The sequence below is a fragment of the Sturnira hondurensis genome, unplaced genomic scaffold (genome assembly GCF_014824575.4).
Source record: "Sturnira hondurensis isolate 20B ecotype Veracruz unplaced genomic scaffold, ASM1482457v3 Scaffold0009906, whole genome shotgun sequence".
Lineage (NCBI taxonomy): Eukaryota > Metazoa > Chordata > Mammalia > Chiroptera > Phyllostomidae > Sturnira > Sturnira hondurensis.
The window spans coordinates 1,573,926-1,599,973 of NW_028082537.1; the positions used below are offsets into that span (position 1 = coordinate 1,573,926).

The window sequence follows — 26,048 nt, forward strand, 5'->3', positions numbered from 1 at the left end:
CCTGCAACCCGGGCATGCGCCCTGACTGGGAATCGAACCGCGATCCTGTGGTTCGCAGGCCCGCACTCAATCTACTGAGCCACACCAGCCAGGGCCTCATGTTTCTTTAAGGTTCATGTTTCTCTTTCTTCATTCTTTTCCTTCTCTGTATTCAGTTTATATAATCTCTATCGGCCTATCTTCAAGTGCGCTAATTCTTTCCTTTACCAGTTCAAACCTACTGTGGAGCCTTTGTAGTAAATTTTTTATTTCAGTTATTGTACTTTACAGTCCAGAATTTTCATTTGGTTCTTTTCTTAAAATTTTTTTATTTATTATCTTTTTTAGAGAGAGAGCAAGGGAGAAAGGAGAAACACCAATTCACTGTTCCACTTATCTATGCACTCACTGTTTGATTCTTGTACGTGCCTTGCCTGGGGATCAAACCCACAACTTTGGTGTATCAGGACAATGCTCTGACCAACTGAGCTACTCTGCTAGGGCTATTTGGTTCTTTTTGGTAATTCTACGTTTTTTGTTAATATTCTCTATATGATGCAACACTGTCGTCATACCTTCCATTATATACTGCAGCAATTCTGGTTACTCTCTTCATGCCCACTACCCCAAATTAGACTTGTTACTGTTGGTTTCATGTTTACTTGTGTAGTGGAGGACTGCATTATTTTAGCCAGCCATCCTGTTCCCCTTTGCCTGCCACAGTTTTAAGCTTCTGATGCTGCTGCTCAGTGAACAGCAGGTATGAATCTACATATCCAGTCATCTTGGAATGACAGTGGTATTGGTAGGGCTCTCTGCCTTTCTTTACCTGACCACACTGAGCTGTTACACGTCACTACTTATAAGGGAAATGCAAATCAAAACAAGGAGATACCACCTCACACCTTTTAGAATGGTTATTTTTAAAGTTTTTTATTTATTTATCTTTAGAGGGGAAGGGAAGGAGAGAAGGAGAGAAATATCAATGTATGGTTGCCTCTCATGCATCCCCTGCTGGGAACTGGCCTGCAACCCAGGCATGTGCCCTGACTGGGAATTGAACTGTGATCTTTCTGGTTCACAGGCCCACGCTCAATCCACTGAGCTACACCATCCAGGACTAGAATGGTTATTATCAATAGACAAGAAATAACAAGTTGTTGGTGAGGATGGAGGAAAGGGAGCCTTAGCACGCTGATGGTGGAAAGGTAAATTGGTGCAGCTGCTATGGAAGACAGTACAGAGGTTCCTCAAAGAATGAAGACTAGAGCTACCACCATATGACCCAGCAACCCCTCTTCTGGTTATCTTCTCCCAAAATATGAAGGCACATATTTTTAAAGATATATGTACCCCCTTGTTCACTGCAGCCTTATTTACAGTGGCCACGACATGAAAACAACCTAAGGGTCCTTTGATGGATGACTGGATAAAGAAAAAGTAAGATAGATTATATTTATAAATACTATGCAACCATTAAAATTATTAAATATTGTCATTTGTGAGAACATGGATAGATCTTTAGAGCATCATGCTACATGAAGTAAGTCAATGGAAAAAGGACAGGAACCACATACAGAATACAAAACATTCATATGTTGAATATAAAACAGCAAGAAGAAACTCACTCACAGACACAGACAACAGTATGGTGGTTACCAGAGAGGGGTGCTGGGGGGTGGGTAGAATGAAGAAGATAAGGGAAAAAGTATATGGTGACAGGAGGAGACCAGACTTTAGGTGGTGAGCATACAATGGAGTATACAGGTGTTGTATTATAAAATTGTATACCTGAAATGTATATAATGGCATTAACCAGTTACCCCAATAAATTTAATTTAAAAGTACACTAATTGCTAGCTGATACTCTATTATTTGCCAAATACCCTGGGCCGGAAATTGCTCTACAAACTAATCCAATCAAATTGTGGCTCTTTTAAAGAAATGGTTTCTGAGGTCATGTTTGATATTTGCTCTGATCTGAAGGCTCCTCCAGAGAACTTACTACCTCATGAGTTGGTTTGAGATCACCTAGTTGGTGACTATTTGTACTGATAAAACATTCTGAACAGTACGTATCACATTCTGGCCCGTCTACCACATAGAATGGAGAGCTGCTACAATGTGGGGCCTTCAGATCCTCAGTGTCAAACAGTGAAACCCAATGGGCTGCCACTACACTTACCTTTTAGCCATATTTTTCTTCCACTTAAAGGTAACTTAAAGCTTATTAGAAAGAAACAAAGCAAAGCTGGTCAACCTTCTCCTTCTTTGTGGCCCAACAATGGCTGTGATCATCGGGCGTGTTTGCCAAGTCCACGTCTCCTGGTGCTATGACCTGGTGGTCTGGTGGCATAGCAAAAAGAACTGTAACTGATCATTTTTTTCTTGAGTTTCTCTTCTTTTCACTAGTATTTTTCTAGGGGGAGGCATGTATATGGCGATATTGGCAAAATATTTCGCTTGGGGGCAAGTTTGGCATCTTTAGCAAATCATTTGTGATTCTGAGCAGATTAAAGTTTCCAAATAAGCAATGGTCTGTAGAAGCTCAATGGCCAGGGTGTCTCTGAGTGTAATATTTGGGAAAAGAAAATCAGCGTTCAGTGAGCATGGTCATCACCAAATCTGTCTCTCCTATAGACCTAGATGACTTCGATTAGATGGGTGCCAATTTACTCTTGAAATGTTTAGTGTTATTTTTCTCACATATTCTAAAATAAAATTTTTAGTGACTTGTTCTGTTTTTTTTTTTTATATCACATGTAATGGCAGAATATACAGTCTTTGACTTAATGTAAATTCATGACAAGCTAAATTTGGGACTTTTTTCCTAGTGTTCTCTTCAAAGGCATGTATTCCTACATATGTCTCATAGCTGAGGCTTTTCTTCTTCTTTAGTGTCTGAACAAGTAACATCATAGGCTAGTTCTTCAGCTACCATCTCTCCTCCAGCTGTGTAGTTGCCATGGCAATGGAGAGAGTGGGTGACCTGGGTTCTGCAAGCCCAAGAGCTAAAGCTTAGAAGCTACCTCAGGCATGGGATGCTGAGTGTAGAGCGCCCAGCCTTACCACACTACAAGTGCCTGGCTCAGCAGCATGTCCGCATATACATGGAGGATGCAATATGCCAGCTGCTACAAAATAAGGACGGCATTAGCCAATATGGCACTGCCAGGGAACTCCATTCTCTTTCTGAAACTCAGCTTCATCTAAACCACCCCTCAAAACAGGGCATCATTCTTACTGGCCTGCTGGAGATGCATCTGAACTGTGGGCAAAAATGGTGCTCTCAGAATACTGGCTGCCAAATGGGTACCCCTTTGGCACAAGTCTACAATATTTTTCTGGAGAAACTGAAATACCCCTAGAAAAAGTCCCTACAAATGTGTGACATTTAGGACCAGACCTCAACCTATTTGCTGTACCATGAAGCTCAATGTCAATAAGCTCCATGCATTCAGATAACTAGCTTTCTTGGTCATCTCACTCTAAACATGAATAGACATATTCAAGGATCAGACATTTGGGGAAAGTCTCTAACATGGTGACTGGGAGCCAAGACAAAACAAATAGGAAAGGGGGAACCTCAAAAGAAGCAGTGACAATACAAAAAGCAGAAGAAAACCTTAAGAAAGCTCTCATATCATATTATATCTTTAGAGAAAAATAGAAGATATTGGATCAATTAAGTAAGTCTAATTTGCTATAAAAATAAAACCAAGAAAGAGTTCTTGGATATTAAAAATACAATAGCAGAAATAGGCCTGGCTGGTATAGTTCAGTGGATTGAGCACAGGCCTGCGAACCACACAATCGCGGTTCGATTCCCAGTCAGGGCACATGCCTGGGTTGCAGGCCAATTCCCAGCAGGGGACTCAACAAGAAGCAACCATACAATGATATTTCTCTCCTTCTCTCCTTCCCTTCCTCTCTAAATACAAATAAATAAAATCTTTAAAAAACCTTATAATTAAAAAATATATATAATAGCAGAAATAAAAAAAGAAATTTAAAAGCATAGTTGAGAAATTGCCCTGAAAAGACAAAGAAATAGAAAAAATAAGAGAGAAATACAAGAGAAGTACAGGCCCAGTCCAGGAATAAAACATCTAAAAAAATTGGACTTCCAGAAAGAGAGAACAAAGGAACTAGAATGCCATGAAGCTTCTCAACAGCAACACTAGAAGCTAAAAGCTGAAAACAATACAACAGTATTCTCAGAATACTAAGAGGCAGTTATTTCCAACCTAGAATTCTGTACCAAATCAGACTACCAATCAACTAAGAATAGAATACAGATTTTTTAAATGGGTTTGAGCTTATATTTTAACTTCCATATAGCTTTTCCCACAAAACTACTGGAATGATGTATTTCATCAAGAAATGAGAATGAGCCCTAGCTGGTGTAGTTCAGTGGATTGAGTGTGGGCTGTGAACCAAAGGGTTGCTGGTTCGATTCCTAGTCAGGGCACATGCCTGGGTTGCAAGCCAGGTGTCCAGTTGGGGGCACATGAGAGGCAACCACACATTGATATTTCTTTCTCTCCTTCCCTTCCCTCCTCTCTAAAAATAAATAATATCTTTATAAAATCAGCTAAAAAAATGAGAATGAATCTAAGAAGATGAAATTATGCGATGCAGAAAAAAGGGATTGAACACAGAAGAGGGTTAAAGAGAATTCTTAGGATGACAATGAAGGCTAGACCCAGGACGGCCATTTGTGCAGGAGAGCTGGAAAGCAACTAATTCAGACTGGAGTAGCAGGACAGTAAGCTCCAGGAGGAGCGTGTGCAAGAAAATAAAAAGATAGAACTGATCAAGCTATTGTGTAAAATTATGTTTAGTTGGACAATTAGAGATTAGTACTTCACCTGAAGCAGTAGTAATTAATTAATACTTAGAAACTCTAAGCAAACCAAGAAGAGGTAGTTATGCCATGAAAACAAAAGGTTGTATTGAAAGAAAATTTAATAATGATATTCCTTGTGGCTTAGCTGTGAGTAATATTTACATAGTCGTAAAAATGTAAGTACTAAACATTTTAAGTTAAAATTGGTACTATACCTACATTGGAAAGAAGGGGGTGGGCTGTATGTGTGGTAGTGAAAAAAATCGTTTGTCATCCTCAACTAAGAATCCAAAGATAATGTCTAAAATTAAAAAAACCTAGAAATAGCAGCATAAGCATATTATGAAAAATGCAAAATAAAAAAAACATGGGCTAGGAGCTAGGGTGGGTTTGGGATAACACTAGACCCATGTGTGTGATGATACACGCAGACTGCAGGATGGAGGGGAAATCTGTTTCATGTTCTGATTTTAAGTAGAAAAGACTTTCCAATCCTTTCTCTTAATACAATAAAGCCTTATTTTATCTTTAAAACTCTTAGAGACCCTATGATTTTGTCTGGGACATATGAGTTAGGGTTGAGTGAATGAAAAAATCTAAAATAAGTTTTGTTCCTTCTAGTGAAAATGATGAAATTATCAGAATATTAAATTAGAAAAATGGAAATTCTATTTCATAGAGTTAGGACAAGTAGATAGTTGCATGGTAGCACATTTCTACTCAATATACAGAAGAGTTTCCCAATTTTGTGAGCTATATGACATGTATGCTCACGTACCTGGCATCCTCAGATAATGCAGGAAATAATTGTTTCAAATTCTGACCGACTTGATATCGTAAGTGTTTCTCCTATAATACAAATTATGTAAACTGCGAAGTACATTATTCCAATTCACTTATGTTCAATTTTGGCCAATTTTCTGTTTGAATTTAACCCTCATATTACCAACAACTACAGCAGGTTTCAAAAACAAGGCATTCTGTTACCTGACCATTCAATAAACCACCTGAAAAATGTTTCCAACTGGTAGAAAGCAATGTTCATTTTTTAGTATTTCTTTAATGTCTTTAAAATTTTCTCTGGATTCTGTCTGTATAGAAAAATACAAGAATACTATTTATCTTGACACTAAAAAAGATGGGCTTTCATTAACCTCCTGATTACCTCTATCAGTGCAGTGGTTCAGATGTCACTTACCAGATGAATGTGCTTTTGTAGATAACAGTGTAGTTCTGCAGGTGTTGTGAGTCCCCCAGGGGGATAGTTTAAAAACCCAACATAGTATATTCACCCGTCTTCCTTTTAAAAAGTAGTTTACCAAAATTTTTAGCACAAGAAAGCAATTTTAAATTACATTAACAATTACTAGCATCTACTCAAGAGTCACCAGTCTATTGGCTTGCTGCCACTCTGACACACACAAAAGTCTGAAGGAGTCCTAACTATGAAGTATGATGCTACTACCAGACCACAGGCTATAACGTGAGTCAAACCAGTTCCTTCATTAATAAAATTATCCCTAGTATTCAAAGTGCATATGATTGTAACTAGTAAAGTCAATCTAGCCTTTAAAGCAGATACCATCTTCTTGTAGTAAATTACAGGGTTCCAATGAATGAGTATATAATACTAACTCAGCATATTAGCAATGCATGACACTAAATAGGGTCCAGAAAAAACATATAACAGTGTTTTTTGTTTTGTTAAATGGGAGATAAATAGTAAAGATCTTTCATATAATCTGAAAATATGCTTTCCTTGAATGAGTAACTAAAAAAGATGAGCAAATGTTCAGTAAGAGTTTAAGCAGACCTTGCATATTTCTGCAGTTCAAATATTCAAAGGGCAGAGGGGAAGGGAACTGCTTACAGGGGTACTCGGGAGTACAGCCACAGTAACGCCAGTTTCCTGGAACACTAAATACTTTGCTCTCCAACTTATCCCCCTTGGCCAGCATGTCAAGAAACCAAATATTTCACTTTGAAGATATTATTTGATTACGGTATGTAAACAAATATGCTGCCTCATATGCCAGGTTAAAAATGAAGATTTTGTTAAACCAGCAGGGCAATGTGGCTTTAATAAGAGCTGTAGCATCTGGGTTCTCGTCTCAGCCTGGCACTACCTAGCTTGTAGCCTTGAATAAATCCTTGATGTCTTTCTAGAACTGCCATCTGCAAAAAGAATGATTACCAGAGTGATTCACAATTGTGTGATGATTCACACGAAGAAAGTATTTGCACAGGGCCATCACATTCCGCCCCGTGACCACCCTGTGAAACTGCTAGTCCAGGTGAAGAAACTGACGTTCAAACTAACGGGGGACCTGCAAGGTCACTCAGCCCGTAAATGGTAGAACTAGGGCACCCAAACCAGGCTTTCTCTTAAATTCTGTTCTCTTTTCACGTTTCTTCTTTGTCCATAAGACAAAAGGTTTCACTAATTTCTTTCGTTTATTCTGCGATTCACTGGATGTGACCTCAGTGAAATCCCTTTCACTCCATATCAATCACCAAAGCCTCATCAAGTACTGACTCAGCGCGCGGCTGCACCGAGAGCAGTGGCAGACGCACAGGCCTACTGCGGGCCACCTCGAGGAGCTCCCAATCTGCTTATTTCCTTGCAAACTTATTCAAGGGATTTTAAATTATTTAGGACTAGCTTATAAGAAAGAAAATCAGTTTATTGCTTTATGAAAAATCTGTTACTTCTAAATCAATAATGGCTAAGGCAAATAAAGAACAATCCAAAACGGGTGTGTGCCGACAGTTTGGGAGCTTGGCCTCACTTTTCAAGGACCATTCTGTACTACCTCACCCGAGCTACTGGCATTTACCCACTGCGGGGGTTAGTAAAGATTCATCAAACCTTCTGTGCTTCAGTTCCTCCAGTATGTGTTGTACAGATCTCTCAGTGTATATCTGTCACCGTATCCATGGGACAGGGTTCAAAGAATCCAGCAGGCTAGAATGGGTATCTCATTCCTCTCTCCACTAGTCTGTTTGCTCCGCCTTAGGCTGTGTCCTCCAAAAAAAACCAGACAACAGAGCCAGACAAAGGAAGAACAAGGGCCTTTGACAGGGGAATACAGGCAGGCAAAAATATTAATAGATGGCTCTAGAATCGCTCTGAAATAAAGCTGTCTTTGTTGAAGGGATAATCCGACAAGTGTTTCGAGCAGAGGCTAAACATTCCCAGTGCCCTCCTGGACGCAGGCGTCAGCTGCCACCTAGCTTCAGAGGAAGGAGCAAGCTTCTCTGCAGCACAAATGAAAGAATTTGGAGCATAGGTTGAGTGTTAATCTGGAAGAGAGAAAGTGAGGGAGAATGGAAGGCAGAGGAGGAGGAGGGATAAAGCCAGAAGGGGGCACAGACAAAGGACAAAAGTTCCTGGAGATGGCATGACCAATGTCCTTTCAGGACATGAGGTCACTGTAAAGGCTGGTGCAGATTTTTAAGTTGCTTGTTAGCGGGTGTTGCTCCCTTCCCCCAGAAAAACACTAGGAATGTTGTTCCTAGTGTGAGCTTCAGGCTCCATTTAATCTAGATCCACCCCTGGCCATTAATGCTTTTGTATGAGTGGATTCTCTCTGAGAAACTCAGTGTAGTACTGTACAAAGAGGGCACACTAGGATGCAGGTATTTGAAGGAAGAAGAGTGAGCAAAAGCCCTGGTAATTAACAGAGATACTGAGGAGATGCTCAGACTTTCACAGGAAGTGGAACCATTGGTGGTCTCAAACAATTGGTCCTGGATCTCTGAGAGGCAAAGAGGGTCCTTCTGAAATGTGGTTACAACAGTATGACAAGGAAAGGGGGAAACAGCAATTCTAGAATGTAATTTAAGTGGTTTACTTTGAAATTTCAGCCACAGCATCTAACATTTGTCTGCTTCTAGACTTTCTACCTATATGAGTCTCCTGAAAATTCATGCCAAATCTAATGATGAGTTCTGTACCCACGGAGATACTAAACCATTATCATTTAGCAAGGTCACAGGATATAAGACTAATATACAAAATTTATTGTCTTTCTACACATTATCAATGAACAATCTGAAAATGTAATTAAGAAACACAATTCCTTCACTATAGCCTCAAAAAGATTTAGATACTAAGAGTAACTTTAAGAAAAGATCCAGACTTATATACTAAAAACAAAAAACTTTAGAGATAGGAATTAAGGAAGCTCTAAATAAATGCAGAGATATTCCACATTCATGGCTGTAGACCTTCAAAATTGTTGGGATAGAGACAATCCCCCAAATTGATATAGGTATTTAATGCAATTCCCATTCAAAAGGTCTTTTGTAGAAACTGATAAACTGATCCTAACATTTCTATGAAACTGCAAAGGATCCAGATGACCAAAATTAATTTGTGAAAGAACAAAGCTGGAAGGATTTGTACTGCCCAGTTTCAAAATTTACCACAAGGCTATAGTAATCTGGACAGTGTCGTGTTTTCAGGATAGGCATACAGATCAATAGAATATAATTGAGGGTACATTAATAAACCTTTACATTATGGCCAATTGATTTTTGTTAAAAGTATCAAGATAATTCAATGGCAGAAAGAACAGCCTATTGACAAATGGTTTTAAGACAACTGGATATACATATGCAAGAAAAAAAATGAACTTGACCTTAACAAAAAAAAATCAAGTGTTGATGAGGATATAGAGAAACCCTCATGGATTATGTGAGAACGTAAAATGGTCCTGCTACTTTGAAAAACATTTTGGGCTCTTTTCCTCTGGAAGCATGGAGGGTGCACAAGAGAAGAAGAAGGTTCCTGCAGTGCCAGAAATGCTTAAGAAAAAGTGAAGGAATTTCATGGAGTTGAAGATCAAGCACTGGAGACAGATGTTCACCCAAAAGGTGCTTTGAAAGACAAGGAGGAAGCTTATCCATAAAAAAAGGTAAGCACTAACACAAGGAATCTAGGCAGATGTACAGAACTGACATTTGAATGGCTAGGATCCCAAGAAGAGCTGGCAACTCTTATGTACCTGTGGAACCCAAAGTGGCATTTGTCATCAGGACCAGAGGTATCAATGGTGTGAGCTCACAGGTCCGAAAGGTGCTGCAGCTTCTTGGCCTTCTCCAGCTTTTCAGTGGCACCTTTGTAAAGCTCAACAAGGCTTCAATCAACATGCTGACAATTGTGGAACCATATACTGCATGGGAGTACCCAAACCTGAAGTCAGTAAATGAACTGATCTGTAAGTGTGGTTATGGTAAAAAATCAATAAAAAGTGAATCGCCCTGACAGAGAGCACAGCGCTTGCTCGATCTCTTGGTAAATATGGTGTCATCTGCATGGAGGGTCTGCTTCATGAGATCTGTGCTGCTGCAAAATGCTTCCCAGAAGCAAATGGCTTCCTGTAGCCCTTCACAGGATCTTCTCCACGAGGCAGAATGAGGAAAAGACAGCCCATTTTGTGGAAGGATGACTTAGGTATTCATTCTGGTTATTTTGTTATGTAGTTATTTAATAAAGGATAACTGCTTTAAAATAAAAAAGTTTGGTACCTTCTTTTTTTTTTTTAATGTATTTTATTTTATTTTTTAAAAGATTTATTTATTTATTTATTTATCTTTAGAGGGGAAGGAGAGAGGGAGAGAAACATCAATGTATGGTTGCCTTTTGTGCGTCCCCTGCTGGGAGTTGGCCTGCCGGGAACTGGACTACAACCCAGGCATGTGCCCTGACTGGGAATCGAACCGCAATCCTCTGGTTCTCAGGCCCGCGCTCAATCCACTGAGCTACACCAGCCAGGGCTGGTACCTTCTTAAGTTGAATATAAACTTATTGTATAATCTAGCAGTTCCACTTTTAGGAATCTAACCAAGAGAAAAACATACATTTATACAAAGAATTGCAATGTTAATATTCATTGTAGAATTACTCATAATAGCCAAAAAGTAGAAATAAGACAAATGACCAACTACTCTAGTACTTGGATAAAGGAAATTTGGTATTATCCATTCAACTGAATGATAAAAAGAAATGGCCCACTGATACATGCTACAACATGGATGAATTTAAAACACATTTTGCTGACTGGAAAAAGCCAGATGCAAATAATAAATACTATACAATTCCATTTATATGTAATTTCCAGAGAAGACAAATATGTACACATACAAGACACATCAGTGGTTGCCTGAGCTAGAAGAATGGGGATGGGGAATGACTGCATATTAGGTTGAGGAACATTTGCATAATGAAAGTGTCTAAAACTGAATTGTGGTGATTGCATACTACAAATTTACTAAAAGTCATTTAATCGTACACTAACAATGGGAAGTTCTATGCTATGAAAAGTATATCTCAGGTTTTTTTTCAATAAAAAGAGATTAACATGAGATCTACTCAATAAAATGTAAAATGTACCATATGGTATTTCTAACTATAAGCACAAAATTGCACGGCACATCTCTGGAACGTATTCATCTTGTGTAACTGAAATTCTGTTCTCTTTGAACAGTTCTCCATCCTTGCCCGCAGCCCCCGGCAACCCCTGTTCTGCTTTCTGCTTCTATAATTTTGACTATTTGGGGCACCTCATGTAAGTGGAATCGTGGTAATTATGTCCTCCTGTAATTGGCTTATTTATCTTATAATCTCAAGGTTCATACATGGTGTTGCATATTGCAAAATTCTCTTTTATGGCCGATTAACATTCCACTATACATGCATGTATACATATACACATGTACATGTCATAGTTCCATTATCCACTCACTGTCAGTATACAAGTGTGGTGCATCCCCATCTTGACTACTGTGAATAGTGCTGTAATGAACTTGGGGGTGCATGTATCTCTGAGAGATCCTAATTTCACTTCTTTCGGCTATATATCCAAAGTGGGATTACTGGGTTATATGGCAATTATACTTTTAATTTTTTGAGGAATCCTCATATTATTTTCCATAATGACTAAGTCATTTTACATTCCTGCCAAGGGTTCCAATTTCTCCACATCCTTGGCAACACCTGTTTTTTTTTTGATAATGGCCATCCTGACAGGTGTGAGATATCTCAGTGTGGTTTTGATTTGCATTTCCCTGATGACTATTGATTTGAGCATCTTTTCATATACCTGTTGGCCATTTTCAATAACTATTTTTGGGGGGGCTGAGTTGTAGGCGTTCCTTATACAATATATTTTGGGCATGAATTCTTGGTCAGATTCATGGTTTGCAAACATCTTCTCCCACTCCTTATGGTCACCTTTTCATTCTGCCGACTCTTTCCTTTGCTGCGGCAGATGCTTTTTAGCTTGATATGTTCCCACTTGGGTTTTGTGGTTGTTGCTGATGTTTCTAGTGTCATGTCAATGAAATCACCGCCCCAGATCAGTGTCATGAAGCTTTCCTTTTATTTCCTTCTAGGAGTTTTACAGTCTCAGGTGTTATACAATTTTGAGTTAACTTTTTCTATAATACAAGGTAAGGGTCCAACTGCATTCTTTTGAATGTGGGTATCCAGTTTCCCAACATCACTTGTTGGAGAGACTACCCTTCCCACATTGTGTATTTTTGGCACCCTTGTTACAGACCAGTAGACTGTACGTGTGTGGATTTATTTCTGGGCTCTCTATTGTTTTATTGTCTCTATTTGTCTTCTTTATGGCAGTATAATACTGTTTTTATTACTGTAGCTTTGTAATATATTTTGAAGTCAGGAAATGTGATGGCTCCAGTCTTTTCCTTCTTAAATTGTTTTGGCTATTTGGCCTCCTTACTGGTTTCATACAAATTTTATAATTGTTTGTTTTTTTTCTGCAAACTAATGAAGATTTTATAATAAATTTTAAAAGAATGAAGTAGGCCTATGTACTGACATGGAAATATATTAAAAGTAAAACATTTTGTTTAAATTTTTAAACAGTTTTAAAAATCAAAGTACTATATGTACATAGCTGAGAAAATAAAGAGGCAGTACACAAAAGGGCTTATGATGAAAAGCAATGTACCCCACACCCAGAGGTACTCATTTCCATTCACAGTTCTTCTGACGGTTACAAGTACTACATAAGATAACATGCTTCCAGTATAATATATTCTGAATCCAACCTCATTTCCCACTTCTACCAATAACCCCTGGTCCAAACTACTACTGCCTTTCGCGTGGACAACTCAAAGGGCCTCTTACTTGGCCGGTCTTTTTGCATCCACATTTTGCCCACCACCGTGCCTTCTCTATGAAACAGTCAGAATGATTCTTTTAGATCTTGCACTCCTTTGCTCAAAATCTTCCAGTGTTTTCCCATCTCACTCAGAATAAAATCCAACATCTTTACCTCAGCCAACAAGGTCCTATACGGTCTGTTCCTTCACTACCTTTGGTCTCATCTGCAATCTCCTCCTCCACACTCCTTGTCGGTCATACTGACCTCTTTGCTGAACTCTGCACATCTCAAGCATGCTCTTAACCTCAACGCCTTAGTAAGTGCTGTTTCCTCTATGTGTAATGCTCTTTCTCAAACTTGCTCCCTCACTTGCTTTGTGTCCCTGCTCAAATACTACCTCTTACAGAAGACCCTTTAGAATGCTTTTTAAAACTGCCACTTCAGTTTCTTTTTAAAACTCCCTTCAGTTTCTAATCTCATAATCTGCTTTTTCTTCATAGCATTTGTCCCTATCTACAGTTTTCCTTTCACTCCATGCATTCAGGTTCTCTTCATCACGCTTCTCCACCATCCCTTAGGACAACTGGTTTTGCCTGCATGGTTGCAGCTTAGTTGCAGTTGGTATTCCAGCTTAGTGGAAGACAAAAGTAAGGAAGAGCTCCCACGAACACACACTACTTCAATTACATTCTTCTGAAGAGAAATTAGTACCCTAGGCAGAGCAGAGGTGGGGGTGGGGGCAGTGGGCAGTGCTTGGAAGTACAGTGTTGCTGGGCAAATATGTACTTGACTACAAATCTAGTACTAGACAAGGGAGAAATGTATTTTGGTGAATGGCTTATCTTAGTTCCCCATAATTTGTTTTTTAAAATTGAAAAACAAGCAAGCAAGCAAGCAAAACAGAACCAGAGACATGGAAATAAAGAATAAATTGACAGTGACCAAAAAGGTGGGGGGAAGAGAATAATGGGGAAAAGAAGAAGAAGGGTCATCAAGGAACAGGTATAAAGGACACATGGACAAAGACAATGAGGTGGGGGTGGGTAGGGTGGAAAGTAATGGGGGGGGGAATGGGACAACTGTAATTCCAGCAACGATTAAAAAAAGAAAAATCTTATATATAAAATGTATAAAATATAAAAAGTTATTATGGCCCTGGCCACTGTGGCTCAGTTGGTTGGAGTGTCATCCAGTAAACCAAATGGTTGTGGGTTTGATTCCCAGTCAGGGCACACACCTATGTTGCTGGTTCAGTCCCCAGTTGTGGCACGTGAGAGGCAGCTGATGGATGTTTCTCTCCCCCTCCCTTACCCTCCCTCTAAAATCAATAAGCATGTCCTTAGGTGAGGATTTAAAAAAAGTCATTTTGTACAGTCTTACATAATTATGATTTGATCAGTATTATTTACCGTGCAGACAAGTACTATGCTATAGCATTTCTCTCCTTCCTTCCTCCCTTTCTCCCTCTTTCATTCTTTCTTAAATTAACCCATTTATTATAGGCTAGCAATGTTTCAGATTATGGGCTTTCTACTGGTCTTTCAGTCCCTTAGTCTTCTGATGGCAGATTTTACGGTGAGGACCAAGGGTGCTACAGGTGCAGGCACCGCCGGAGGCTGTTTTCATGCAGAAGCCACTGTGCCAGAACCTCACAGCTTGTCTCCTCATCTTGGTTTTGCCACAGAAGGAGAAAGTGTACTTGGCTTGTTGGCTGATCTCAAATTTCTTCACCATTTTGCTAAGGGAAGCCCTATACTGGGTGCTGTATTTACCAACAATTTCGAACCTCTTGGTGCATTTAGCCACATTGCCCAAACTAGGTCAGAACCCAAGAGGCGTGATCACATTTCTGATGCCATTCAAAGGAGAATGTTCTCATTCTCAAATTCTTTTGCTTTATCACTCCATTTTTTAGTAGGCTTATATTTGGATTAAGACTTTTTTGCTATGGTTTTGTTGTTTGTAGAATTTCTAGTTGCCTTTTTTTCATATTCATAACTCTCTCCAAGTTCTTAACCCTATCATCTAGTTTGGCTGTGTCCAACCTTTTGGCCTCTCTGGACCACACATTAAATACACAAACACTAACAAAAACTGATGAGCAAAAAAAAAAAAGGTTTTAATTAAACTTAAGATTTTGTGTTGGGCTGCATTCAAAACTATCCTGGCCTGCACGCGGCCTGCGGGTTGGACACCCCTGAATCTCCGTCTCCCAGGGTTGCTCTCTCATAGTCCTTCATTCTTGTATTCCAACATGGACTTGTGCCCTAGGTCAGCTATGTCAGTGTGGGGTCTTGGGGTTGCTGTTCACTGGGCTGGACACATTATTCCTTGGTATCTATATTATCTCCTTTTTTCACTTATTCCTCTTTTTTGCTGGAGTACAATTTCAGGAAACTTTCTAAGAAAGACTGTGAGTCCCTGCCTCACGTATTTACCATCACACTTGGTCTGTTCAAAATTCAGAACCATTTCCCCTTGGAACTGTAAAGGTGCTGTTCCTTTGTCTCCTAGAATCGAGGGTCACTAAACAATCTGATGCCACTATAGTTTGCCTTCGGAGGTTTCTTCTCTCTAGAAACTTTAAAGATCTAAGTAGTCTCAGTGTTCATACATTTCACCAGCATCTTTCCCATGTATACTACTTGGCTTTGGAAGGCTCTTACAAATTGTTCTCAGGTGTTCCCACCTGGAAAACTTCACTGCATTATTATTGACTAATGTTCTTGCATCTGTTTTCTTTCTCTCTCATTGGAACCCTTTTAAACAGATTTAGACCTCTTGGACTGATTCCCTATATTTCTTATCTTTTCTATAATATTTTAAAATTACTTGTCTTGTTTTTGGCTCACTGGGAAATTTTTCTGATAACTTTCAATCATTGTACTTTATTTTAGTAGGAATGGTATCCAACAGGGAAAACTACATAATTAATTGCTAGTCTGTCCATTGGCCTGGATAGAGTTTTGCTATATGTTAATTCATTTCTGTGCCAGAGGTTTGTAGATTTACATTCCATTTCACCATTTCTATCTTAGCACTGAACAAAATCACACAGGACAGGATAAAAATATCCAATTAATAAAACACCAAAAAAACTATAATATTTACTTACATATATAAATGCAAAATCCTAATAAATTATTAACAACCACATCTAACTACCTATTCCAAGAATAATATTATATGACCAAGCAAAGTTTATCTTGGAAATATAAAAAAGGCACCTTGATAATATATTTATCTTTACTAGGTCAAAGGAGAAAAATTACATGAACATGTCAAGAGATGGTTTAAAAAACCTTTGTTAAGCCCTGACTGGTATGGCTCAGGTTGGGCATTGTTCCACAAAGCAAAAGGTCACCAGTTCAATTCCCAGTCAGGGCACATGCCTGGGTTGAGGGTTCGGTGCCTAGCTGGGGTGAGAGCAAGAGGTAGCCAATTGATGTTTCTCTCACAATATTTCTCTCCCTCTCTTTCTCCCTCCCTTCCCCTCTCTCTAAAAATAAATAAATTCCCTAGTTTAATAATATAACATTTCAATGACTAATACTATTAAACTTAATGGCCAAACATTAGGTTTTCTTAAGATGTTGAACAAAAAAGTCAAAAAGTCTGCACTACTATTACTACAATAGTAGTAACTACAATTACTACAATATAGAAGTTCTCTGGAATTGCTAGTTAATGCAATAAAATAACTTATAAAGAAAATGGCAAAGTAGTATTTGTAGATGATAGGACTGTTCTTAAATTATACTGACTTAACATAAACTGTATTTGAAATAAGATCAGGAAGTAAAAGGCAATTACAAAAATTGTCCCCCAAATAATTTTCACTTATTTGACAGGCAGTGATGAAAAACAAATGATGTTTAGTGTTTGAGGCTGAGGAAGTGGTCTCTCTCAGATACTACCAGTGGCATTGCACTATGTTGTCACCACCTTTCTAGGGCCAGTTTTAGAGACATCGAAGGCTCTAAAACCATCCATATTCTTGAACCAAGCAGGTCCGGTTCCAGGAATACAAGGTAAGAAAAGTTATAAATGGAAAGATGGAAAAAAAACCCTCACAAAACACAGACACCCTAGCAAAAAAGAAAGCAGTTTAAAGGACAATCAATAGGATGCTACTTAATTATATCAAGATAACATGGAGCATTATGTGAGGGTTTAGAAAAATGATGTGGATCTTACTCTCATGGGAAGAAGCTGATGTTTCCTAGCAAAGGGCAAGTTACAGATTAATACTGTTAAAATTATGTATAGTCATATGCTTATACAGGAAGACTAAAGTCTAAAATGATATATAACAAAATGTTTCTAGAAGTCATTTTTTACTGTAGTTGATTAGAAAAAAATTTCCTTGAGTGTACTTTTGAAAATTTTGTCTATGAACATAGTTTTACCACAAAATTCTAATGCTAAGTCTCTAGAAGCATTTAAAGTGTTTTTCAGACACATAGCAATAAAACAGCATTAAATAGTGTGAAGGACATGTTAGAGGAGGAGTCAAAATACCGGGCAGCCTCAACTCCGCTAACAGTTGTGTCGCCATGGACGCGCCTTGGGAGCAGTTTGCTCCATTGTGAAAGGGCTGCCTAATCTACCTCAGTGCTGTTGAAGATGAGGTAAAATAATGTAAATTTAAATGTCTTTAAAAATGTAAAATACTATGAAAATGAATAATGGAATAATCAATATTGTCACTTAAAGTAGTTAAGCTTCAATCTTGGCTTTGCAGTGTTACTCTCATGTAGTAACTATATCTTTTATAATCCTGTCCTATGTGATGTTGCTCAGTGCTGAGACAAAACTAGTGAAATGGAATGCAAATCTATAAACCTCTGGATCAGAAATCATGTAATAGCAAAACTTTAAACAGGCCAATGGACAGATCAAACAATTATGATGTTTCCCCCATGGACACCAAAAGTCCTGCTTCCTCAAAACAATGCACTGCCTTCTCTTTCCTTCAAACAGGAAATCAAGTTGCCTGAAATTCTTAAACCAATCATTCATATACTTGGGTTATGAAACTGAAGGCTCCTATTGAAATATAAATGTGTGTGTGTGTAAGTATTTGGTAACACGTTATTATTTTCTATTAATATCAGATAGAAAATTGGTTATTAAATTAGCTAGTGACTTATCCGTCAAGAAGAATGGAATAAAGGCCCCTACGGTGAGAGGGTAAGGGAAGAATGGTCGGAGAGGAGTATGTGGTCTGGCTGAGATCAGGAGATCTGCTAGAGCAGGGAGCCTGGTTAAGAGGATAGCAAGGAGTAAGAGAGAAAACTAAAAGGACAGTCCTTGTCATCTTTACAACTTGTGTGGGACTAGTCTGAGTCTACAAAGTTACAGAAATAATATATTTGCCAAAATGCTGACTGTGTATTTAGTTCACTCACAAAAACATAAAGTTTATTTTCTGTTGAATAATCCACTTATATATTTCTGAAACTGCCACAGCATATAAATCTTCCCCAAGAGGCATCTCCTTTAACTCTTTATTATAGTGATAGAAAATAAAATTGAGAATTTTAGTTTTTCCCCTTCCTCCTTTTCACACTCATATGGGGACACTTATCTACCTACACACCTCCTACCTCTCACTGTGGCACTGGGCTAATTATAAAAGTCTGTTTAAATCTACCCGCCTGCCTTTGTTTTGCTGCCTACCTGGGTCTTTCCCAAGCAGGCAGAAAATCTCCATCAGTCTGTCACCACAACCAGAACGTAAGAGATTAGTGACCGCAGAAAGGAGCAGAATCAGTTTACATCCTTCCAGGCCAGAGAATGATAGCACCTCACAAGCAAGAAATCCGAGGCTCCCTGACCTTAACTTAGAAAACCTGCAGTTAATAATCACATTAAAGTTGGTCTTACATGCCAGACAGCTTTTGTTTCCTCGGTTGTTTTTACAATTTGAGTGTTCTTTGTGGTTATTAAGTTATTTGCTGAAAGGCAAATATTAGCATTTAAAAAACTTAATCCATAATAAAGTAGGTCTTACAGTTTAGGTATATCTGAGTCAAAATATGCTTTGCATTAATTTTTTACAAAGCTAATGACATTTCTTGTATTTATCTGGAGAAGAATTTAGCAATTTAACTCTTAAATTATGACAATTAATAGACTGAAAAATCCTTTCTTAACTGAGGAATTAAATGCGTTTTTCATTGTAACCTGTCAACCTAAATCAAGACTATAAAGATACCACCATGGCCACACTCTCACCCTTCCCAGAAGAAGGTCAATTGTTTCTCAAAGGAAAGAGAACTAACCCTGAAGCTACAAATTTAGTAAGGAAAACGGGCCAGAGAACAGATGTGCAGAGCCAGAGGGATTTCATACAGGTGATCAGGTCAGGATGCAGTTTCTGAGGACAGCAAACTGAACTTGCCTTCTTCTTTTTCATATGAAAAAAAATCTAATTAACACTGTAAGCCAAAAAGTGATCTTGTAATGTGTGATTAACTTTTACTTAACATTCTAGAGAAGGCATTGTATTAGCCAAACCCACTTCATCTGCTTCAATATAATTTACTGTGTTCACTAAAATGAGTTAGCTGAGTCTCCAGACACCTGTCCTCTTTTAGAGGGTAATTTACAGGAGGGTGTGTGTGTACAGTTAGTGGAATGAAATGTATAAGCCAGCTATGGAGACGATGCTCACAGAATGAAAATACAGAGTGAGTCTATACATACACTGACATAGAAGAAAAGGTACAATGGCATTTTTGGTGCCATAAAGTTCAGGTATGGTAAATATTGATTTCCAAGGTACTGTTGGTATTATGAAAATAGAGCTAATATTTGGAAGGAAAAAAATCTCAAAAAGCCATGTTTACTACTTCCATTATAAGAGAAAGAATATCTATTACAGATATAGAATCAGTCTGGTTTTGGCAAAGAGAAAACTATGGCAGTTTTCTAGAAGAAAAAAGTGGAACATATGGAATGAATTTGCAAAAGCTTGAAAAGGTGTCTTTGCATACACGGAGACAGCACTCAACAATTGTAAACTGCTGAGTATTTCTGGATCTATGATACTAACTGCCCATCTCAAGGCTCTGTTGGTTACATCATGTATATTCTTGGCATTTAAACTTCCACCTCTCTCCTCTTAAAAATATAGATTAAAAATTTAACAAAATTATAATAACAAATTGATTTAAAATATTGCTCTATTCAATTTCCTATCTGCTTTTGGCATTATTAACTGTAAGTTTTCATAGAAATATTATTTAAAAGTTAGAAGCAATGTTGTCTTCAAAGGAGACATTAAATTAGTGAACTATTATTTCTCATTAGGCAATTAAGTTAAAAATTTTGGAGCCCTATTAAACCAATGTTTGTTTTATAACTTAAAAAATATTTTATTAATTTTTGTTAATCACTTATATTAACAGTATATAATTGTATAATTGGAAGGTCATTGTACTTATAACCTTATGGTTCTTTCCTAGTCACCTAAGATAATTGGTCTCCTCATGAAACATTGCAAAAAAAAAAAAAAAAGTTACAAGATACAAGAGCTCCCTCCGACATGATCAGATTTTAACTCTGAAGCCAAAATAATATAAAACATCTGATAAGAGTCCAAATAGTAATATATTAAGTATGATTTAAAAAAAGACCTGTCATTAAAAGGCATTAAAAACATTCCTATATATAATTTAAAATTTTCAAAGAAGATCCTGTCCAAAAGAACAAAAATGACAGTAATGTTTTACAAGTTTGTTTCTCAATTAAAAAGTGGTAGTTTACTACAAAACAAATAGCATTTTATGTAACAAATTTTTTTTGGTGGTTGTGCTTATTAACCATTTTTGAGGGTGTTTAAATTGTTAATTATCAAAAACCCAAAAGTATACTAACACAATTGAAGAGGACATTTGAATCTTTGCTTTCAGTTAATTATTTCCCTTACCTATTTTAGATCTATAGGATTTTTTAAAGTAAGTGCTTAAGTAAATTCAGTAAATAAAGAATATTTACTACTATTTGTGAGAATAAGGACCATACTGATGGAAATAAAAGTTTCTCTCAATTTCAAGTAAATGTTTACTGAGTATTTAGTATTTAGGTGCTGTGTTATAAGATTATAAGGTCCTTTTATAAGATTCTCTGCCTTAAATTTCCTAAATAAAAGCACCCAAAGTATTAAATCTAAAACTTTCCAGGTAAACACTTTGTTTTTTAAAATGTTAGCTTTGGCCAGTCATATTACATTTATATATATATATATATATATATATATATATATATATATATACACACACACACACACACACACACACACACACATATATGTACACATTTGGGGGATATTAAACAACTTGTCAAAATAGGTGGTAGGCATCAACCTTGAAATAAAAACAAACATTATAGAAATATTGCTCATTTAGTTAATGCAAACCACCTGTCTAAATACCTATGGCAAGAAACCTGTATAATTCAACCTTAAAAAGATCCAGCTGAAATACAACTTCTCTTTTTTATAAGCCTAACTTTTGTAATTCTGATCAGTGTGGGAACTTTTTTTCCACAGCTGAAGGGGTCACTCTAAACACAAAAACTAGCATTGTTTTTCTGTGATTAGGTATTAGTAGCTTAAGTCTCTAAACACCAAATTCCTCAAACAGCTGTTAATTGTGGACCAGGGGACTGGTTGACATCTGCTTCTTGCTTATTTCGTTAATGGTTCACTTCCAGGTCCTAAAAGGACTGTAGCCTTTCTCCAAAGATAATGTTGGAGGCATCTATGTCTGCCTTCTACATAGTTGGCTTGTTCTGGTTTGTCACTCTCCATACAATGCAAATCTGAGTGAACTCACATCTGTCACCGATCGACCCAATTCGTGGGCAATCTTTTCCCATCGACCTGGGGTCCCTCCTGGGAACTTAACCATACTTCTTGTCAGCTGGCTGAGGTCCTCTTCTGTCCATTCAGGTGCCTGCAAAATATTGAAGAAAAAGATAATTTAAAGAATGTTTGCTAATACATTTAATAAACCCGTGAAACAAACTATTGGTAATATGCTTTCTGCAAAAAGAATTAATATTACAATATATCTAACAGTTAGATAGAGGTTTGAGTTGCATATTTAATATTAGAATGCAAAACTCCAGCAGCTTTTAAAATTTTCCTACAAGAAATAAGAAAGCAGAAATATTGTGAAACCAGCCTTCTGAAGATATTTTTTTTAAAAAGAAAAGTTTTGCATTAAAGAAGCCACCCACAAGGTCTATGATGTGCATTGGGCATCACTTCTGCTCACAAATGCCTCATATATGGTTACTATAAAAGGAGTTGAAGTTTTAAAGAAAATTATAAGGTTTTTTGCAATGACAATGTCAACAAGTAAATGTAGAGATCTAGAATCATAACTGTGATAAAGATCTGTCTTTTGTTCATTGCAAATACCAATATTCTAAAAATCATGTATTTTCAAAAAGTTTAACTTATCATATGCTAGCATTTTATCAAAATTGGGAACATAAATAAAATTAGATACTCATGTGACCAAGACTTAAACCATCAAGTCCGCTCAAAGCAACATTTTATTTTTGAGACGTCGCTTCAAAAAGTTGATCAAATTATTAATGTGAATTATAAAATACCTGGAACAAAATTCTAACACCAAGCACATTCCCTGCATTTCACTCAGTACTACCAAATGGGCAAACCCAAAGCTGAGCATAGCAAAAGAAACTGTTATGAAATAACAAATGAACACGTTACAATTATTTTATGTTACATGTTAGCATTAAACTATTCCCAACCGGAGGCAGTAACTACTCTGGTATTAAACAATACTCTAGGAGTCAGCAGATAGATGGGAGGAAGCCCACCTTATTTTTCTTTAATTAAAAAGAAAGAAAGAAGGAAACCTTTGAGACAAATACCTTTTCTAATCAGCATTTCCGATAATGAACAGGCATACATCAGGGCGTTTGCATTACAGAACCATCAGCACAGAACAACAGTCAGAGGTGAGTGACCCCAGGGACTATCTCCACAGCTACAGCAAAGCTTCTCCCTGACACTAATCCTCCCTGTCATTCTCCCACTGTGCTCTAACCACACTGACATCCGCCTGCCTCACTGCAAGCTTAACGGGGCCCTTCCTGACTTTTTACTGTCTCCCCCAATCAATGGTTCAAGCGTGCTCTTTTCACCATGTCCAAATGGCAGCCTCACTCATAATCAAAGTGCGCTGCCCCTGTTAAAGGGCTTTCCGAAAGGCTCTCCCATTTGCATTCATTTGCAAAGCAAACTACTTTTATTCACTTTGTTCTGCTATCAAGAATGTTCCCTGAAGCAGATAAATTGGCATAAATACAACCTGCCACTTAAGAGTCAGTAAATAATAGCCAATAGTAGGGAGGATTTTATCAATCATTCTATTTTGTATCCACTAAAAGCTGAAAGCCTCAAACATATTCATCAGTACAACCCTTAGTATCCATGCATAAATTCACATAAAAAGGTAGCCTGCACTGAGTAAGGTTGAAATTTCTTTGATATTTAATGAATATCAGAAATCTAATTCTCCATATCAGGTAATTAAAAAATGTGAAGTTATTTTCTTTCTTTTTGCTTGTTTATACTTTGTTTAGGAGAAAGAAAAGTGTTATTCATATATTATTTAGGGGGATGCAACTGGATTTTCAGTGACAGTATATGCTTATTTTTTATTGCCGAAAAGCTGAAACTTCAATAACTGTACCAGTTGGTTTCAGAAATGCTAAAAGTTAAGAATTTAAATATAAGCTTATAGTACAAAGTCATACCAAAAAGTGTAAAGATGACATTGTATCAAGATGTAGTATTTAAACCAAATTGTATATCAATGCAATTTCACACTACAATCATCTTATTTCTGCATTAATTATAACAAACATTTCTGGAGCAAACAAAATTTTCTAACATGTCAATAATATAAAGGCACTGTTTCATATAGTAAACTCATTCATCAAAATAATTTCTATTTTTAATAGACTGGCTTTCCAACTAGGCTGCATATGTGAGCAATGGACTTAAAAAATCAGTCTGATTTTAGTTACTTGTTAATAAAATGAGTGTAAAAGTATAGTGCCACTTTTTCAAGGATGGAAAAATTAAATTAATTTATTTCTGGGAAGGAAAACTTTTAAATCAAATATTTGGACAGATATCCTGAAAAATTACTAATGGCTAGGACAATCTTTCTTTTTAGTTTCACAGTTATTTCATGACCATGATTTTTATTATTAATATTAAAATAAACCAGATCAATAATAATTAGGACCACAGTCTGAAATCTTTGAGAGGATCCTCTTAGCAAGTCATTATTCTCTCTGCTACAGCTGTAAGGTGCTTTGGTGAGTGTGCAATTCCTCAGCAATAGTTAGTGTGTCTTTAGAGCAACAGAGCCTACTGTGATCCAGCTACTACAGCAGCCATGAGGGTGGCCATAGTGTGAATGTATTTTCCTTGTTCTAATCTGGAGCCAACTGTAGCTGCGAAAGTCAAATGAATGCATAAGCATACTGCTTTGCCACGTAAAGCCATGTGTGTCCATTATTACCAAGACACTGGGCCAAAAATCCATCTCTATAGTGAAGTAATGGAAGATACCACATGGTGTGGGGACAGCTGTTGTGACCGCACAAGCATTCCAATTTTGCATCAGAAAAGCCCCACTCTGGGAATAAATCTCCATACTGAATACAAAATAAAAAGTTTCCAAATTACTCAATATTTTTATGTGATGACCCAAAAGTAAGAGCTGATATGAAATTTTAAATTATATTCCTAAATAATATCCCTTTGGGATAGATTTTTGTCATAAAACCAGCTATGTTAAAGATTTGGTGCCTTTGACAATTCTTACTTTCTTGGGAGACAGGAGTTGGAGTCTGTAGCAAAAAAAGTACATCATAGTTTTTGGGTGCCTTATACACACTTCCCCCCTCACAGTTGTAGATCATGAAGTGTTAGTTTAAAAAAAAAGGATCATGCAATTTATTTGATACTGAAAATTTATGGCCAAATTAGAAGAAAAAAATTTAAATGTACTTATTATTTATTGAATTTCCTACTTGAATGACAAAAGGTTCATTTGTATCCAGTAAGTAGATAATGAAATTCCCTGATGAACAATACTTTATTGAAATGACCTATTAATAGACATTATTCATATCATTAAAGATGTTACAATTTTGGAGTCAGTAATTTTTAAAGATTCAGCTCAACTCGTAACTTCTCAGAAATGTTACCTAACAAATAACATCCTTACATAGCATCACCCAGTTAAAATATTAGATGTATATCTAATAATGCGGTTGATATCTAATTCAATAATCTGTTATCTTTTAATTCTATGTTCTATACTGAGTTTGTGTTTTAGAATGTGCATTTGGCTTTCAGCTACATATTTTCCTTTACAATTTTAGTACATATGGACAAATGGTATAAAAAAAGCAAACAACAAAATTAGAAACCAATCATTTTAAATGTCTTTTCATTCTTACGAAGAGAAACTCTTATTTGAAGAAAGCTTGCCACTCATCCCGAACTCTCATTCTAATGTTGCGATCTTCAAGCAGCAATCAGTATTTCGCGCTGTGTCCACAAGGTCTCCTCATCTGTGGGTTGGTTGCCCTGCCCCAAAAGTGGTCCCATCTGGACCAGTGATCACAGAGTGTGTTCTCTGAGCTGGCAGCAGCCTGCACATTGTTACCCACCTGTGACAAAGTAAGTTTAGAAACATGGAGTAAAGGGTAGAAACAGCAGTTTAACACTGCCACAACCACCAAGTGCACGGTCAGTCAACTCTTCTTCTGAACAGAGGATCCGCCGGTTGAGGTGTTGTTACACTAGAATGGGGGGATCACCTGAGGTGTGAGCTGCACTCTTGTTAGGCACAACAGGACTACAGAGTGGCCAGCAACAATCGAGGATGAAAACTTACACACCTGGTCTTTCACTACAGATAGTTTGAGAAACACTGTGCAAGACAATGCAAACAGATCAAATTCGATTTAACTCCTGTTTTGGGAGCAGGGGTAAATAAATGCCCCTTGAGAAG

At 37.3% G+C, this 26,048-nt stretch overlaps 1 protein-coding gene and 2 pseudogenes across 1 annotated transcript in view; 1 reads left to right on the forward strand and 2 right to left on the reverse strand.

Annotated features, from left to right (window-relative positions):
* Positions 1–26,048, reverse strand: part of DNAJC1 (DnaJ heat shock protein family (Hsp40) member C1) — a 248,631-nt gene that overhangs the window by 8,404 nt on the left and 214,179 nt on the right. Inside the window, exon 9 of the mRNA XM_037058107.1 lies at positions 21,810–21,929. Within this exon, the coding sequence (XP_036914002.1) occupies positions 21,810–21,929 (120 nt within the window). The remainder of the gene's footprint in view (positions 1–21,809; positions 21,930–26,048) is intronic.
* On the forward strand, positions 9,106–10,347 carry LOC118995170 (60S ribosomal protein L7-like; annotated as a pseudogene).
* On the reverse strand, positions 14,273–17,524 carry LOC118995161 (60S ribosomal protein L37a-like; annotated as a pseudogene).